The following is a 20072-nucleotide window of genomic DNA, read 5'->3' as shown; positions in this document are numbered from 1 at the left end:
CTGGAGCAGCTTTTTATCCTGCACATAGCAGCGTTCATCTTTCCCTTTATCCTGACTAGTCTGCCAGTTCCTGCTGCTGCATGACATCAACTAGCCATGATTCTGCCACTACCATGCTTCACCTCGGGCATAGTCTTGACCTGGTGATGAGCCGTATCTGGTTTCTTCCAAACATGACGCCTGGAATTCAAACCAGAGAGTTCTTGATCACCCGCATGACTAAAGCCCTCCTCCCTGGTTGATCCATTTAGACGGCTGGCCCGGTCTATGAAGAGTCTAGCTACTTCCAAACGTTATTTATTTACCAATGATAGAGGCCACTGACCTCACTGGGACATTTGAAGCAGCAGAAATATTTCTACCTCAAGACAGTCTCTGAGGTCTACAGACAATTCCTTTGATTTCTTGCTTGGTGAATGACCTCTGACCTGTACTGTCAATTGTATATAGACAGGTGTGTGTCCTTTCAAATTGAGTCCAATCAACTAAATTTAAAACAGGTGGACTCGATTTAGCCAGTAGAAACATCTCAAAGATGACCATTGGAAACAACTCAATTGTGAGATTAATTGCTCTGGAGGTAAATGACTGAGTGCACTGAGGACAGGAGTCAGGCAGGGTCAATAAAAAGAAACACAAAAAGCCTTTCATGTGAGTAAAATTTTTGTTTTTCCAAGATCATGAAAACTTACTCCATAAATCCAAGCATTATTTTTCCTTTGTCAAGAAAAGCAAACCTTATCTGCCTGCATTGAAGTTTGTGAGTACATTATTTGTGCAAATGCTAAGACATCCCTATCCTGACTGACTTGTCATGTCTGCATGTGTCCAATTGTTATATTTTTCTTAAAAATGAACAGCCACCTTGATCATTTGTACCCATCAAGGGACCAGATGTCATAAACTAGCAGCTCTTACGGGCTTGTTTTTATTTTGACAACAAGCTGAAACTCCTACGTGAACGAAGCACCGAATGAGAGAGTAATCTGAAATTGGTAATTCTGACAGCATTTACATGTCTTTTGAAAATCTAAAGCGTATTTTGCCATCACCCTTGCTGAAAATGTGCTCTCATTCAGGCTAAAAAACTGGTATTTTCATCACAACTGAAATGTTGTATGTCTTCCTCTTTTAGCAATCCCAGAGTACAAATAAGGCGAATCTTTGTCGATAAGGAGACGCACACCAAATTGTGTATCTGAGATGAATTCCTCAGAAAAATAATTGGAGATGGCCGTTTTAACATGAACAGATCAGTGGCAGCTGCAAAAGACGGGCAGTGGAACCTGTTACTGTTTAATTTAGCCAAATCAGATTTTCCTATTAATGTTCTGAGGATGCTGGCAGGGCTGTGAATAAATAAGTCAGCTTTGTTAGGATTTGGACTTGGAGTCCAGAAGTCTTGTAGTCCCTCAGTTCAACACTTTTTTTTCTCTCTTTTTTAGGAAGCCTCTGTATAAACATCAACAAGACGAGGACAGTTTCTCAAATAAGGGTCTAAATTTAAGTGGCAACTTGTCAGTGGTATTCAATGCTCTCACTCATTTTAACGCGGTAAGTGCTGAAGACCTGTCCCCCAAGAACCACTTGTGATCCCTAATTGATGTCTAAAATGAAGTAAGTGATTAAGATACTGATTAAAAATAAATTATGTAAATTGAACCAAAAAGTTCCTCCAGTAACACATTTTTCTAGTTTACCTTTATTCCACTGCTTCAGTTGCTCAGCCTCTAAAGGTTACACTGCTGTATTCTTTTACATATTTACTTTATTGTAATTTAAAGAAAACATCAGACCAAATCTCCCTCATTCCTGAACAATAAACAACAATGTAGATGGAAATCAGATTTTCCATCAAATTCTATGCGGCCACATTATTTGCATTTTGAAAAAAAAAAAAAAAAAGATCAACTTGCAAATGATTTTGCCGACTGAGTGAAGAGAGCTTAACTCGTATAGTAACCAGGCATTAAAATGACAATCTGCTCAAAATTTACATTTAAAACAGCAGAGCTCAAATTATATGTCTACTCATATCATCAACGTACCTGCAATCATGTCATCCACTGAGCTCATTTTGAGCAGCACCTGTTGGATGAGCCCCACTTCAGTGCTCGTCTGCAGATTTCGAACACTTTTTCGAAGAATGGCAGTGAACATGCTCCAGATCTCAGCCTGGCAGGTGACATCGCAGTGTTCCAGCAGCTCCACCATGCAGCCGATGCTCTCAGCATCCTGAATAATGAAGTTTGTCTCCAGGTCAAACTCTCCCCCCACCAGCTACAAGAGAGAGAAACAGAAAATGTCCCAGTAGAAAGCATTTTTATTATAGAAGCCACAAGCAGGTTTTTGATTTATATTCTGTCACGCTTATGTAATGCTCGGCATGAATGCAATTTGAATTGTAATGAACTTAAGATATATTTTGTTTGATCCAGCTATAAGCCATCTTGACCTGGATCTTCCTAACGGAATACAATTAACTAATAGCATACTTCTGCCTAGCATGTTTCAGATCACTGCTCTGATGGTAAATAGCTCTCAACAGATGCAAGTGAGGTTTATCTTCCTACACACTGATTATAATGAGAATTTAAGCATCCATGACAATAAAACTGTCTGGTTTTTAATGAAAAGGTGGGAAATAGACACATTATTGCTTCTGCTCCCCCACCACCACCACTACCACCAATTTAAATTACAAATGAAAATCACTTTAAAGAAAGTAGAAAACAACAATCAATAGTGCTCTTCTTCAAGACCAAAAAGCATGAAATTAGCTCTCTAAAGAAGTGCACTGTGTACATGAAAGCACACCGAAAACAACTCGCTGGTGGGCATCAAAGCAAAGAGGCAGCAAATGGCCCTGGAACCACTGCACCCACTGCACATTACTGTGACTGACAGGTAATAGTAAGGTGAAAGCAAAGAGCAGAGAGAAATACTCAGAGGAGACTAGTCCACTGCAGGAAAAACTGTGCTTCGCTTCAACTTTGTCATGAGATCTTTATGTTGATGCCGTAGAGTGGAGATAGTCAAGCCCTTAGTTTCGTTCATCGTCTCTTCTGCTCCTAAATCTGCAGCTGTTATTACAAGTCATCTTTCAATTTTTCAATGTCATCTAGTAGGACTGTTTGCCATAAAGATCAATGTACTTCTGATGCTGATACTGACAACAGCAGTAACAAAAATTTTAATGGCAAATACTTTAAATAAACAGATTTTTCTTTTCTAAAATCTTCAAAAGAAAGCTAAAATACAATTCTTGGCACACCACTGGTTTCCATTTGCAAAGCAGTCAATGTGGGAGCATCATTTATTTTCCAGATGATGCACAGCTCTACATTACAATGTCCCCAGGTAGCTATAAACCCATTGAGGGATTTACCAGATGTATGGAGCAAATCAATGCATGGATGTGTTGTAACTTTCTTCAGCTGAATAGAAACGAAACTAAAATTATTACTTTTGGACCAAAAGAGGAATGATCAAGAGCCAGCACACAGCATCAGCTTTTGCTGGTCAGACCTCAAATCTGGGTGTAGTGATGAACTTGACCTGAACCTTCAGAGAAGTATAAATGTGTGCATTTGAGTCTCTTTGACATTGAAGCTACAGCATGCCACCACTGATTGCACCACTGGGTTTGCGTTGTTAAAATTGGAGTTTTGTTCTAAAAGTATGTTAGTGTGAGAAAATAAACTAATTTGAGCAATTAATTAAATTATATATGTGCATACTGCATCTCTATCATTTAATATTTCCAATTATCTCTACAATCAGTGAACCCAGTGTTGATTAATAACTACGCCTTCAAGCATCTTCACAACATTTTCAGAAAAAAACAGCTTCTGTGGAACATTTATAGCTCCACATGTGCAGGCCTTGAGTTGCATCCATTTACCTCGGCTTTTAAATTGCATTGTTTGAAGCACATAGTGACTCAATGCTACAGAAGGCTTTCTGTAAAGCAGCATTGTGGTGGTCTAATTGGAGGTGAAAGTATGCAGCACACAAAAGTATTAATACAAAGAAAAGCTTGCCTCATAGTGTACTCTCTGCATTGATTGAACATCGATTCATGAATCAAGCTTTAGGTATTCTAATAGGGTTTTATTTTTCTTGTGTTTGTGTTCATTGTTCATTAAACTAAAGGTGCTCTGCTGCGCGAAATACGGTGGGATTCATTTTACTGTTACAAGCACATTTAATTTGTAATCAATGCTTCATTTTTTTCCTTTTTTTTGGTGCCTTAGTTGACTTTTTTTTTTTTTTTGCTAAGAAAATGTCATAAAATGTCAGTCTTGATCTGATGAGCTTCAAACAGAGACCCACTGCATTTTAAAATCAGAGGTGGTACTAGTAAGTTGCTGGGCAGCCTTTCTGCATGGTTTCTTGAATATGATCAGGAAAACATGCAGTCACAAGTGATAAACAATGCTGTATTAAGTTGTAAAGCCAAGTTAAGAATCCAAAAAAAGCATATTTGAACTGGATAATGAATTTAGAAAAGTTTCCTCAAATTTGTTACAACTGCTCTATGAAGAAAAGTCTATTTTTTGGGTTATTTATTTATTTTGGTTATCACATCTGAAATGTGCTATACAAATCAAAAAGTCTATCTTTTCTATATTAAGAAAAGATGCACGTAATTCATGACTGGGCATAAGCTGAAAAATTCATAGATGACATTTTTCTCTACCCTGACCAGGCTGTGACCAGCTTTTTGCAAATGCACTAATTAAATCTTTTTCAGATCAGTAAAAAATCATACGTACGTGTTAAAGGGGTGTACAAACCCCAACACGATTTAGCATGTTATTTTCAGTACCAGCGAGGAGTCTAAAAATGCAGTCTGAGAAAGATACAAAACAGGTACAGTAAGCCATTTAAAAGGAAAACTGTATACCCTACATATGCATGTAAGCAGTTCATTCAGGCTGCCATGACAGAGGTAGATTTGGGAACGTGCTTTGCCAAATCTTACATCACCAAGTGCAATCCAAAGCATCAGTGGTATAAAGCATGCCGCTGCTGGATTCTATAGCAGTGGAGAGGTGTTCTTATCCACCTCTGGGTTTTTATCAGACTCTGGGTCTGGCAGTTGTCAGGACAACAGCTCTTTTCCGACTCCATTGTGTCAAGTGCAACAATGGACAAAGGAGAATTATGATGTGGAGCTGTTTTTTTTCTTTCAGGAGGAAAACTAACTAATGTTTGGCCCTATAGTTTCAGGGAAAGAGGCTGTTAAAGAGGACTTATTATGCAAAATTCCTTTTGCATATTTTTGTATTTTCACTTGGGCCTCTACTGCTTCAAGAAACAATACAACTGCTTGGGCCTCTACTGCTTCAAGAAACAATACAAATGCTTGGGCCTCTACTGCTTCAAGAAACAATACAAATGCTTAAAAAAAACTCACATCCATTTACTGGAAATAATATTTTTTGGTGTCTGGAAAACTAGCCATCACAAAAATCTCCCCATTATTAAGTCACCATCAGTGGGCACCGCCTCCTTACCCTAGCAACCTCAACCAAGCACAACCTGTCACAGTTTTACCACTGTATGCACTGTGCAATGGCTGCTAGAATAAGCAAGTGTTTTGTCATTGACTTTTTCAGAAACCACTTACTGCAACTTTAATGACTGTGGAGGAGATGCAATTTTTTTCTGATTCTGAGTCTGACTCTGAGTCAAAGATGTACCACTGTACAATTACCCATCTATTTGCAGCCGTTTGCATGTGCATAAAATGCTGAGTTGTGAGGGTGTGGCCGGCAGCAGCTTATTTGTAATTACAATTACAAAAGAAGCCCTAAAGCAAAATTAGGCAAACAGTGAGTGAGTAACGTCTCACACACCTCTGCACCTAGTATAGACAATTAATGACCACTCATAGCCAGAGCTTGAAAAAAAATATTTGAATATTAATTACCATTCCTCATTTTCTGAAAATGGGCTGAAGTTGGTGTCAGTAGAACAAATCTACAAAACCCAGAGGTCAGATAATGACCAGCGATCTTTGATTTCTCACAGTTATGTTAAACATGATAAAACATTTCCCAGTATTTACAAAAAGGCTAAAGAAAACCCCTGAAAAGCTTCACACTATTAAAATGCTACAGAAAGTTTTGCTTATGCTAAAATGACAATTTACTTAACGGCTCCCTCTAAGTGTCAGAAACAAAACTTTTATAACTTCTTAATAGACAAACTTCTTTCTATTTCCATGGCACCAAAGTGGCATAATGTTCCATCAGAGCACTTATACCCCAGAATACAGGCTTAAATGTGATTTTCAGATTTTTCAGATGAACAAAGGCTTTGAGGTATGAAACTCTCTCTCTTTCTCTCTCTCTTAAATATAAAGTTTGCACTTTGGGTTTTAAGAAAGCAGATATCCATCTTCATGAGTAGCTAAGATAAAAAGAATCCTTCACTGAAACATATTTAAATTTTGTCAGAGCCTATTATTCATCTCAGTCAATACCATTTTACTAGAGCAAGGTTATTAAGTCTCAATTAAGTTTGTTTATTCCCCCCCCAAGAAAGAGCACAATTATGTGTTATTGCCATGGGATAGTGAATTAAGAGCAGTCAAAAATCCCCCAACAATCAACCGCTTCTGATTAAGCCAGGGCTGAAGTCCTGCCGTTGGCATGGTGACCAGCCCCATAAACTGGACTTTTGTTTTCAAGAGGAGGGCTACAGTGGCATCTAAACTGAATGAGAATGAATATGTTATATTATATTTACAATTCTGAATATGTTGTATAAACATTAGAAAAAGGACAAACAAATCTCAATAGGAGGAAAACTCTTTGGGAAGATGTCTATTTAAACTCAGAGTGTCTGATTCACGTGGTCTGCTAAACAGAAGCAGAAAATGTGCTGCACTTATGGGGGTTAAAGTCAATTACAGCTAATTCTACAATACGGTCATATAGAATCTAACATAATGAATGCCTAGCAACTGGTTCAGAGACCTTTTAAAGACCAACATGATATTACCTTTTGATGTTAAAGACAGTGCCATTTTTTGTATTTTGTTACATTACAATCTATTTTTTAAACATCTAAATTGTATATAATGCATCGGGACAATATATCTTAAGCTGGCGAAGTAAAACAAAACAAAAAAAAAAAACCCATTTCAATAAAAAACTGAAAATTGGCATGTGTATATACTGCATATAAAGAGCCTCCCTGCTATGAAGCTTCTAAAAACATCTGATGTAACTTAATACCGTTTGAACTCACATGCTTAGTGAAATTACATCCACCTGCCAGATCTGTCAGCATATACACAACTTCTCTGGTTAGTGGTGGTGTTGCAGACTCTATGAGCTTCCAAATACCACCACAAAGACTGAGGGGACCTCCAGACAAAGTTGTTCAAAACTGCAAATCAGCATTTTGTTAGAAAATATATATATATGTAAATATTTGATGATTTGCTGGAGCAAATAGAAACAACATGGTACCACTACAAACCCGGCTAGAGAAGACTGCGCACCAAAACTCTCTGATGGGAAAGGAAGGCGTTAATCAGAGATGCAAAGCAGAGACCAAAGCTAACCCTGCAGGAGCTGCAGAGTTCTCAAGCAGACCAGAATATATGTCCAAACAATAGAGCTTGGCCTTATGAAAACAATGACAAGGAAGGCTCATATGGAGTTTTCCAAAGGAATGTGAAACATTCCCCAAATATGGAGGAAGGTGCTTTGGTTGGATGAGACCAAAATTGAACTTTTAACTTTTTGATTTTGGCCAAGACTTAGTGGTATATGTCTGTACCAAACCAATTCATCTCACCCAAGAAAACCATCACCACAGTGAAACCTCCCATTCATCAGCAAAATTATTGAAAGAGCAGTTTTTAAACAATTGAATAACTTCCTAACAATAATCAATCGCTTTGACTCCTTCCAGTCTGGTTTTCGTGCTCACCACAGCACGGAGACGGCCCTTGTAAAAGTGTTCAATGATATCCATATAAATACCGACTGTGGGAGAACCACAGTGCTGGTTCTGTTGGACCTCAGTGCAGCTTTCGACACTGACATGACATTTTACTGAATCAACTGGAGAGTTGGGTCGGACTCTCCGGTCCAGTGCTCAACTGGTTTAAATCTTACATAAAGAACAGGGATTTCTTTGTTTCAATCGAAAACCTCTCATCAGAGAGGTAAAAGGTCACATGTGGGGTACCCCAAGGTTCAATCSTAGGACCCCTTCTTTTCAATATTTATATGCTCCCACTGGCTCAGGTTATAACAGGAAATAAGATTAGCTACCATAACTATGAAGATGATACACAGCTCTACATCACGATGTCACCAGGTGACTCTGAACCCATCCAATCACTGAATAGATGCTTAGAACAGATCAATGTGTGGATGTGCCAAAACTTTCTCCAGCTGAACAGAAACAAAACTGAAGTTATTATCTTTGGACCTAAAGAGGAGCAAACCAGAATCAATGCACAGCTTCAGTTATTACAACTAAAAACCAGCGACCAGCCCGAAACCTGGGAGCAGTGATGAACTCTGACCTGAACCTTCAGAGCCACATTAAGACAGTCACAAAGTCGGCCTTCTATCACCTCTAGTATTAGAGGACTTATGTCTCAGCACAATCTAGAGAAACTCATCCATGCGTTTATCTTTAGCCGCATTGATTACTGCAACAGCGTCTTCACAGGTCTGACTAACAAATCAATCAAACAGCTGCAGCTGATCCAGATGCTGCTGCTCGGGTTCTCACTAAAACCAGGAAGATAGAGCACATAACACCAGTTTTAAAGTCCCTACACTGGCTCCCTGTGGCTCAGAGAATAGACTTTAAAATACTGATGTTAGTTTATAAATCACTGAACGGTTTGGCACCACAATACCTGAAAGATCTGTTATTGTTGTACCAACCGCCTAGACCCCTCAGGTCTTCTGGTTCTGGTCTGCTCTGCATCCCCAGAACCAGAACCAGACGAGGAGAAGCAGCATTCAGTTTCTATGCACCACAGATTTGGAACAAACTTCCAGAAAACTGTRAAACAGCTGAAACACTGGGTGCCTTTAAATCTCAACTTAAAACCCACCTGTTTAGAGTTGCTTATGGCTAAATTAGGGTTAGAGTGCGGGTTTTGATGTCTTCCATGTTTTTATGTCTTTAATGTTTTTAATTTTTTTTTTTTTCTTCTTTCTTTTCTCAACTTAAAACCCACCTGTTTAGAGTTGCTTATGGCTAAATTAGGGTTAGAGTGCGGGTTTTGATGTCTTCAATGTTTTTATGTCTTTAATGTTTTTAATTAATTTATTTATTTTTTCTCACTGTCACTGTTTTTTTTTATCTCTTTCTCTTTCTCACTGTTTATTCAATGTCACATGCTGTTTTTATTTTAATTATGTAAAGCACTTTGAAATGCCTTGCTGCTGAAATGTGCTATACAAATCAAAATTTGATTTGATCTTTGATTTGAAACATGGCGGTGGCAGCATCATGCTATGGAGATGTTTTTCTGCAGCAGGGACTGGGAAACTGGTCCGAGTAGTGGGGAAGACAGATGGTGCTACATTTAGGGACATCATTGAGCAAAACCTGCTTCAGTGATTTGAAGCTCTCCAACAGGACAATGACCCACAGCATACTGCTGAAGCAATACCCGAGTGTTTTAAGGGGATATGTGTAAGAGTATTTGAATGGCATATTAAAGGCCAAACCTCAATCTAATTGAGAATTTGCAGTTGGATTTGAAAAGTGCTGTTCACCAGCGAAAGCCATCCAACTACCACTGGAGCGCTTTGCCGTAAGAAATGGGTAAAAATCCCTGTGGCGAGGTTATAGACTTATCCAAAGAAACTTCCATCTGTAATTGCTTCAACGGTTGGCTCTACAAATTATTGTATTTAGTGCAAGGCACTGTTCAAGCAGGAATCCCTGACAGAAATAAGTGCATACAACAAAGAAAGACTATAGGGCTTTACTTGCAAATTCACCAGAAGAGGTTGAAGGACAAGAACAGAAAAATTCCAGAATTTGTTTGCATCTTTTTGCTGCAGAAACAAAACACTCATTGCAAAAAAAATATAAAAAATGAGGTAAGCAGAAAATATTTTACAACAGTGATCATTCAGCAGCCAAAGACTTTACCAGACTTGAGTTCCACAAAACAACACAAAAAATGTAGAAAATACTTAAATGATCCAATGATTAAGTTAAACAGCAAAAGGAGACAAAATAAGATAAACATCTTTTCTATTCAAGAAGAAAACACATCAGGAAAGGTTCAAATCAGTTTTTTGCTGCTGTGGTTTCAGTGAATTTGATGAATGGCCTTTATATTGATGCTGAGCTTTGCTAAAGACCCACAAAGCTACAGACTATCCACCCTGATTCACTGATTTGAAAAACTGTGTTTTTCAATGGCAAAACACAGTTTGCCATTGAAAAAGATTCTTAAAATACTGAGAGTGATTGATTACTGATGCGTTTTGTATTTGGAATAAAAACCTTCAAGAACAACTAAGGTACAGAGGCATCCATCAACACGAATTAGATAATTATTTGCGACTTTCTCCTTTTTCAGATCTGATTGGGGATTCACAGGTCAAGTATTAGAAATAAAACAAAAAAAAAATCTGATAATGTTTCTCTCCATTTGTGAAATGCATCTTATTGCACTTTGTTAGTTTCTTTCATATTTAATTCTTAGGGTTAAGAAAATATCAGAATCAATTAAAACCAGAATCGACAGGTCAAAGTCTGCAGGTCTGCTTAGCTTATTGTATGAACTACTTTTCAGTCCAACACTCAGTTCTTGAGACAGAGGGACAATTTCCAAGTATCAAATTCCAAAGACAAATTTCAGCCAAGCTATTTATTACATCAATAATTTTTATAACAATTGAAGATAATAGTTACTGGACTGTGTAATAAAAAGGCATTATATGCCTAGAAAACACAGGCATTATCCCTTGTATCAAGAACATGATTAGAACTTTATCACCGTTTATCAGTGGTTCTAAACAATAGCAACTGAGATATTAAAGACTTTGTTTGAATCACTACAATGAATTCCAAAGACTATTATTTCTCTCAAAGTATGTATCCTTGTATTGAGAACCAATCATGTTAATGTTCTTGATGGTAACTTTACGCTTTCATGCATATGATGTCATAGAAGGCTGCTACTTTTAAACTAAGGTTTCAAATCAGAAGTCTGTCTTTACCCACACTTTGAAACAGATGAGCAGCTCTTAATTAGTAGGAAGACATAAACTGAGAATACAGACCGCATACAATGTAATCCCCTTTGGCACACTCCATGGATTGACTTGAATGATAAAATGGGGGGTGACGGGTGGGGAAGGTGCACTGACTACCCAGGAGCATTGCCTTATATGGCTACATGACAATGTGAATTTCTGGCAACAGTATTCTGGCAACAGAAATTCACAGCGTCATGTAGTGGAATGCAGAGAATATGCATAAAAAGATGAAAATATATAAATGATTAAATCAAACTTAAAGGACAAGCATTTGAAGTTGCCAGGAAACCGTACTCTAAATGTCATCCTCCAACAATTACAGTCTCCCTGTGTACATTAAATGTTGAAACCACTTATATAAAAGCAGATTTGATTCCAAGAAACTAAGAAGGGTTCACTGTTTGACTGCATTTCCTCAGAGATTAGCATAAAACTACCAGCAACAACTGGGAGGTGTGGGAGAAATGTGATCCGAATTAATAACTTTCAGCATGTGAGCAGACTGAAAGTGAGACATCAGGAGAGGTGTATTGTCTGTGATAATACTAGCAAACATTTCAAGATGACACTGTTTATGTTTCACACAGACATTAGACACCTTCAGCTTACAAATTAGGTTAGCAAGGCTTCAGGAAGCTAAAAATGAAAGGTGTCTTTCCAATCAGTCTTCTCAAACAAGGAGCTCATCAGTATGTATTCTGTTAACACAGGCATGTTGTATTTCTGCTCTTTTCCTAACTACAGCATACAAGCCTTTGTCGACTCATGAATTTGCTTTGCTTGATGCCCTAAACAGTGTCACAAGGGAGAGGGGAGGATCCCAGCTGAAATATGAAGGACACAGCACCAGATTATCACAGGACCAACAGAGAGGAGGGTAAAGTTTTATTGCTAATATAGAAGTAGTAGTTAATCCTGCGAGCATCATGGTGGGGAGATGTAAGTGTATAATTCTTGCTGCTCCTTTTCATTCATGATTTATTTTAGTTGTTACATGAACTACTCATGTTTACTGAGTGAATGTAATACAAAAAAAAAAAATCAAACAAGATCAGTCTTTGAATACTCGTGGGAAGTTAAATAAGCCAGAAAAAAAATAAAAATAAATCCAGAGACAAACTGGAAATAAGTTTCAAAGATTAAGCTGACGGGCTGCACAGTGGCGCAGTTGGTAGAGCTGTTGCCTTGCAGCAAGAAGGTTCTAGGTTCAATGCCCGGCCCCGGTCTTTCTGCATGGAGTTTGCATGCATGAGTGGGTTTTCTCCGGGTACTCCGGTTTCCTCCCACAGTCCAAAAAACATGACTGTTAGGTTAATTGGTCTGTCTAAATTGTCCCTAGGTGTGAATGTGTGTGTGTGTGCATGGTTGTGTGTCCTGGCTGTCTCTGTGTCGCCTTGCGACAGATTGGCAACCTGTCCAGGGTGACCCCACCTCTCGCCTGGAACGTTAGCTGGAGATAGGCACCAGCACCCCTCCTGACCCTGCTAAGGGACAAGGGTGTAAAGAGGATGGATGGATGGATTAAGCTGACACTTGAACCCAGAAACAATTTTACCTCAATGCAGCTATCCTAACCACTCCACTGCTGTCCTAATTTCATTAGGAAATAATTTATCTTATGTTAGAAACAAAGAAAAGCTAATTTCATTAAGGAAAACACCCATTTTGATTTTTACTCCAGGACATAAAAGCATGCAGAACACAGGAAAACAAATTAAAGCAACATTGTTTTGTTTAAATTGTCTCTGTCATTAAAAATGTTTCAATTAACTGAATGCTGAACTTTGAATCTCATTTTAAAATTTGTATTCATGACCATTGATTTAATCTAATCCAAACTCTTACTTCCCTGTGCGCGTTCTTTGATCAATATAAAAAAACAGTTGCAAAGTCAGAAGAATAGTCTATGAAAGTCTTTTCCCAGTTACATCTCGACCTCTTTCTAAATAACTAAACCCATAGGTCCCTTCATTAGGAATGCCTTTCAAACAATGACTCAGTCAATCACATGGCACCAACTTAATGTATTTATGCATCTAGATAAAGTGAAGATGACTCACTAGAGTTTAAACTGAGAATCAGGATGGGGAAGAACGTGAATTTAGGTGACTTTGAAGATGCCCTGCTTGTTTGCGTATCTCAGAAAATGCTGATCTATGAGGTTTTTCATCCACCATCCGCTTTTAGATTTATAGAGAATGGCACAAAAAAAAGAAAATATTCAGTTACTGTTTGTTGTGTAGATTAAAACACTTTTTCTCATATGAATGGTCAGAGAAGAAGGAGAAGTTACCAAAAGCAACTTCTCAAGTTGGCCTGGCCACTTCTCAAGCAAACGGCCCGGCCATTTTGCTGAAAAATGACGCACTTGGCATCGATTCACTCTCTTTTCCACAGTCACCATGATCAACAGCTGTATATCAAGCACATCTGGCACCAACCTTTTACTACTCATTGGTTTAACTGATCTCCATCCTGATATGAATTTATATGAAATGCTGACAATTTCATCAAAGATACACTATTGTTCATCAATAGCTCTGAGATTTTAAATAGGTTTCTTAATGGTTCTAAATTGTGTAGCAGGCTAGAGGAGAAAGTATTTAGGACTGCATAGAGCATGGAGGATGTAAGTTCCCCACTCCTGCTTTATATCTTAACCGTTCTGTTATGTGGTCTAAGATCAGAATGGAGAAGATAGACACGCACATTGTTTCACAGCGAAAGCTGGTGTAGTGTAGCATGGGCCGATGCATTCACTGAGTAGATTTCATTACTAGTAAAGCTGACAGCACAACAACAGGGGTCTTATAGAGTTTACCGTCTCCTCAGAGTGGGAACTGCTGAGCCTTGGTGCATTAAAGAGTGGAAAACTGCCGCTGAAAAGAAGGGAGTGCCAAAAGCAGAAAAAAAAAATCCAGACTTTACAAATAGACCAGACTAGGATTAAGAGAACAATGTGTCAGTATCTGACACATGGAATGATATCTATCTTCTTTTGGTATCTTTAAAGAAGTTAATTACAAAGAAAATGATCAACCACTGAAAAAACAAGATGTTGTATACTGTGAACAAAATGATCAGCTTTATGATTTGTTGAACCACTGCCAACAACTCTTGATGTGACTGTTGAGCAGCATGCCTATTGTTGCTATACATAAAACTTCATGCTGTTCAAAGGTGAGATGAAAAACTTAAATAATTTAAGTCCAAGATGCAGCTGGCAGAGATCCACGGATCCTGTTGTATGATCACACCAGTGATCTGGATTCAGCAAGCATCAAACAGGCTGCCGCTTAGATGTTCTGTAAACTTCTCTCTACCGCAATATAAAAATGTCTTATTTTATTGAAAGAACATTCCATCATAAACCCCCATCTGAAATGTACAAAAAACCAATAAACTGTGCAGAACTCAAACTTCAGTATCAGTTGAACAAATTCAAAACAAAATTTAATTTTGACCTCGGGCTATAAAAATACAGATGTGCCCTGGGAGATTTATGAATGGGTAGAGAGAAAAAAAATCTCTTCTAATCTCTCTCTCCAGGCTGAACACGTGAATTGGTTGAGAATTGTAGTGTGATATCTTAAGCATACTTTGTTTGATAAAACCATTTCATAATTCTCTCTCATTTACCTATTTACACTTTAGAGAGCTTCTCATGTTATTAATCATGCTTCTTACTGGAGTTCTTTGATGTTTTTTTTAAATAGGATGATACAATTTATAGCTTAAGAGGAAGAAAAATTTTACATTTTCTATTTTTCCTATTTTCTTTTGTATTAAAATATGTGATATGTATTCACCCCAGTTAGTCAATACTCTGCAGATTTCTTTTCTTCTCCAACTGCAGATGTGAGTCTTTAATGGTATGCTTCTCCTATTTTTTCAAACTTATAACCTTATTGTTTTTGCTCATGTTTAGGCTGAAAGTAGTTCAGTCACACTGGAGGAAGAGCATCAAAAACCATCTGTGTTCAGATCAGATCTTGGAACAGACTCAATCAGATTTTGATCTGGATTTTTACTGGACTCTTCCAAGGTGAATATTTTTTGCCTGGTATTACTGTGGAATTTTGCAATATAGCTAGCAATTTTCTCATTCATTTCCATCTCTTCCATCATAACAATGTCCTCAAATTTTCTGAGAACTTCAGCATCTTGATTACTAAGTCCTGTGTCAGGTTATGAAACAGGATTTAGTGTATCAATGGCATACAAAGCATTTGTCGAACAATCCTCTGTATGATGTTCAAGACATTGCGTCAAACCTAAGACTGCAACAAAAGCCTCCAAAATTGCTGACCTGTTGTGTTCCTTCATCATTGCAATGCATTTTATCCACCCATGTCAACAAACCCAAGGTTTTCACACAGCACGTGCTTTTACACTGACATTGAATTTCAAAAAAGATGGAAGTTTATTTATTTGGACTTCTAATTCCATCTAAAGCATCCATCCTTGATCCTTGCACAATTGAAGGAAGTCAATCAGATAAAAACACAGTTATACATGATATAGTTGATGTTTGTAATGCTGTAATGTGTGTGTCAAAACGGTCAGATGTTCAAATAATGTAAACACTTTAGTCAATCCCTAATGTCCTTAATGACTAAAGTGCTCTTAAGCCTAAAGAGTACATCAAATTAGAAGTCCTTAAAAAAAAAAGGCCGTGATGTACTGAGCAAAATAAAAAAAAATGTAAATCAGAAAAATATCTTGAATGTGTAAAGCTCCTTCCCCACTTGCATCCAAAGGACAGTAGGAATGTGCTCTTCTTGTCTTCTTTGCCAGTAAATTAAAGTAGAAAAGAAAATGTGCCAAATCCCAAAAAGCACTAAAAGTCCCATTTTTCTAAGTGCTTCCAATTGCACTAAAATGGTTTGGCTGTATTTGTAGAAAACTCCTACTCCCGTCTTGAGAAAGATGAAATAAATAGAAATATGTCAAGAGTGATTAACCCACTTTGTCTCACAAAGTCACACTCAGTGAATCCATCCATTCATCATTTTCAACCGCTTATTCAGGACTCAGTCAAAAGGGCAGCAGTCTGATCAGAGAATCCCAAACCTCCTTTACCCAGGCTTCCTCTTCTAACTCATTTGGTAACAGACACCTCACTGTTCATAATGAAGGTGTAACCTGTGGAGGAACTTCTCTTGTTGTCCAAAGACTTCCTGGGCTGAGCTGCTGGTTTCAAGTCAAGGTAAAATCTGTAATAGTGATACTCACTGTTCAAAAGTTTTATAAAATATGCACTTTACTAGCAAAGTAGTAAAAGAAAATCTGAAAATTATAAAAGTCAAGCCGGTATTTAATATCCATCAGGATTTTACCAGTTAAGCACAAAAAAGGTTGACTAATTTAAAAGGAATATCTTCAAAAAAGCAGAATATAGAAGTCTTGTTTTGTTTGATTTATTTTAAATTATGCTTCACAAAACTTAAATATTCAAATGACTATCATTGTGATGACATCTAAAACCCTCAATATACAAAGCCTACAAAATTGTACAACTATAAAGTAGCAGGGCAAAGACAGATTTCTGGCACCTGGAGGCTATGAGGTTCTGGATTACTGCAGAACCTCATAAAGATAAAGAGCCAGTTACATAGATTCCCTCTGCTCCTGTCTGTTGGACAATCTGAGTGCCTTGGTTTCAGCACTAAAGACAGCTCCCTTTATGTGAAAACCAGTGGAGATCATCACTAGACTTCTGACAAGCCAAACTGACAGGTCTAGCTTTGTAACACAGCCTTCTCACTCTCTGGGCGAGAGCACAAGCTTTTATTCAGTGTCTTTACACCTACCCATAGTTCCTCTGTTTCATGCCAAATTCTGTCTCATGCAGCCGCCTGTCAACACAGGAGAAAGGTGACCAGAACCCAGCCTTGCATTTTAACCTGGCAAATAGCTACTAAAATGGGGATCACAGCTGATTAATTCCAGTCTGTTTGCTTTTAAATGGCACTTAAAAAAAAGCGTAGCTTGAGACCACTTTGCCTTTGTTGCACTCGAGTAATTAATCACACTTTTTACGTTGCTACACACATGTGGCTTTCCCACCGACTGCCACAGTGAATCTTAAAAAGAGGAAAAGCACCTAAAGCCTCTGTGGTTTCTGTCTTCTATTAACAATCTGTGGAGTGGCACCAAACCGCAGGCTTATTTACTATTCTGGTGGTCATTCCTCTGGTGCTCTGTCTTAAGTGGGAAAGAAAGGAAAGCCCTAATTTTATGATATTTGCACCAGTTTTGGACATTTATAAATGGCAACTATTTTTTTAGAGAACTCACAAGTTTTCTTATGCGACCACTGACTTCAACTACTCATGGCATTATATTTGAAATGTATTAATTTATTTGGCTGAGACAATGGACATTAATTAACATCAATTATCATTAATCTATTTCCTTGGACAAATGAGAAATTTGTCTTGCCAAAAACAAAGGTGTACAAAACAATGTGAAAATGACTGCAAAATCTTTTAATAAATACAATCAATATAAAACAGTAAATACTACAATACAATTTCTACAAAACCTATACGAATAGATGGTACTAAATTCAAATGATGTAACCAAAATTTTTTAACAATGTAAACTTTATAAAAGAGCCTCTCCAAATGGTAATATGTTGTTTACTGCAGTATTAGAGACTTTTTTAGGCTGTTATGAGCACAGGCCTCTTTTTGTGGTTACAGGATAAATGCCTGTTTGTCCTTGCTGGTAGTCAAAACTAAGAAAGTTTTCCTAAGCAATTATTGAAACTGGGATACTTGAGATGAGCAGATTGCATATTTCTGAGTCTTGGTGTATTAAGTAAAAACTAAGCCAAATGGTGGTAGGAACATTTGTGGCATCCACAGATATGTCATGGGAATTAATACTTGACTGAGTATTAATTCAGTAAAACTGTCATCGCAGTTTTACGATGACAGTAAAACTGCTGTACTGTGGCAATCCAGTGAGTTTCTATGTTGCATAGAAACTCACTGGAGTTTCTATGCAAGTTGGAGTTGGAAAGACTCCAACTTGCAGTCTTTCCAAGGCTGCTAGTCTTGGAAAGACTAGCAGCCTTTCCAAGGTATACTCCACCTTTTACCCTTTGACAGCAGGAGAGTGGAACCAGCCCTGTCATGTCCCTGTGTGACCAGAGGGCACAGCCGATCGATGGACTGATTGCATTAGTCTATAGGTGACCATTCTTGAATTTGACTGAATCGGATTGAGTCATTGTTCCTTCGTATTGGAATTAACAGATTTTTGAACTAATTTCCATGTGACAGAGGTTGAACTTGGCTGATGTGAAATGCCCCAACATGATAATTTGTTGTGAATTGGTAACACAAAATGAAACAAATTAAATCAACTTTTTCTGATATAATCTTGGCTTGTATGGTGATAAAGATGTTTAATATATAGTCCTGCATTATAGACTGTCAATTAAGTGATAATGAAATCAATATAAACCCTAAGTCCCAAGCCCTAAGTTTAAAAAATAGTCTGCTAAAAGTAAAAACTTAATTTAAATGCATTGTTTTCACCTCCACTGTGGAAAACAGAAAGGTAGGGAGGGACATTTTCTGTTTTGTGATAGTTGAGCCTCTGTACTCACCTCCCACTGAATAAGCATGTCAAGAAAAATGCTTTCCTGATATCTGAAACAATGCAAAGCATGCTCATTCAAACACTGTATGATTCCTACTTTCCATTAAGCTGAGCAGAAAGATGCCTGGTACCAATACAAACACGTCTTTGCTGATAGAGAGCCGAAAAGTACGCTGCAATGCAGACACCGGGAGCACAGACAGGAAGCAGAAAGGCTTGAGACGGACCTTCAGAGGACAAAAAACAGTGAATGATGAAAAGACTATGGCAGCTGAGAGCTCTGGAGTCAGTCCTCTCCAGATCATCAAAGTGTCACAACTCTTACCAGGAAGGGACTGGGACATGATGTCCTCTAGGTTAAAACTGGAGATCAGTATGCAGCTCACAAATCTGAAGAGAGGAGATGAGGAAAGTAGCAGAGACAGTCCACGGTGTTTACTGCAGCTATTCCTCAGTTCCTCTGTGTGGCCACGACACTGATGATGCCATTTCCACACAGACTATTCATCACACCCCGACAGCAAGATATGCTAGTTTCTTTCACAAATCTGCAATCATATACTTGAGGCTGAAAACTAAAATCAAAGCTTCCTCTCACAGCAGTGATGGAAATATTTAATCAGAACTTCTGAGAAATAACTTATTTCTCCGTTTTACAATTTACAGTTAGCCAAGTTCACATTAAAATAAATGAAGGAAGAAAACATCTTTAGACCACTTGCTCTCAAAAGAAACACTTGTAATACCAGATCTGTAAGCACAACGCACATGCATAAGATTAAAAAAACAAACAAACAAAAAAAACCTTTTCATCTTTAATTCCCTCAGTTGGAGATCCTCGCCTAGGGCATCCAGTTTTAAATCCTCACTCTTTATTCGTTCAAATGTAATTTTTATTTGAAATCTACCAACGACTACACATCCACTAACTGTATATGAAATAAAAGTGATAAATTGCATGTACATGCAAAATTTAAAGATCAACACAATCTGGGACAAAAAGGGGGAACATAATCCTCAACTAAAAAAAAAAAAAGTCTGCTATGCCAAAGAGAGCTTTTCCGTTTGAAGTAGAGGTCTCCAAGGAGTGGGTTGTGATCTGGATCTGGACCCAGATAAATTTCATCTGAACACTTTCACCAGCCATCTTATTCACCAGCCAATAGATCAGAGAAGGTTTTTACTACA

At 37.8% G+C, this 20072-nt stretch overlaps 1 protein-coding gene and 1 long non-coding RNA gene across 8 annotated transcripts in view; one reads left to right on the top strand and one right to left on the bottom strand.

The window, feature by feature from the left end:
* Positions 1–20072, bottom strand: part of nbeab (neurobeachin b) — a 220500-nt gene that overhangs the window by 171612 nt on the left and 28816 nt on the right. For all 7 annotated transcript variants that reach the window (XM_008426297.2, XM_017308169.1, XM_008426293.2 and 4 more), the window contains exon 2: positions 2049–2280. In XM_008426297.2, coding sequence (XP_008424519.1) covers positions 2049–2280 — 232 coding nt within the window. The remainder of the gene's footprint in view (positions 1–2048; positions 2281–20072) is intronic.
* Positions 597–15303, top strand: LOC103474975 (uncharacterized). Its single transcript, XR_535266.1, has 4 exons — positions 597–651; positions 1446–1554; positions 12067–12147; positions 15199–15303. It is a non-coding gene; the product is annotated as an uncharacterized LOC103474975 (long non-coding RNA).

Source organism: Poecilia reticulata, linkage group LG13 (assembly GCF_000633615.1).
Source record: "Poecilia reticulata strain Guanapo linkage group LG13, Guppy_female_1.0+MT, whole genome shotgun sequence".
Lineage (NCBI taxonomy): Eukaryota > Metazoa > Chordata > Actinopteri > Cyprinodontiformes > Poeciliidae > Poecilia > Poecilia reticulata.
The sequence above is the reverse complement of the archived record's forward strand: the minus strand, read 5'-3'. Positions and strand labels throughout refer to the sequence as shown.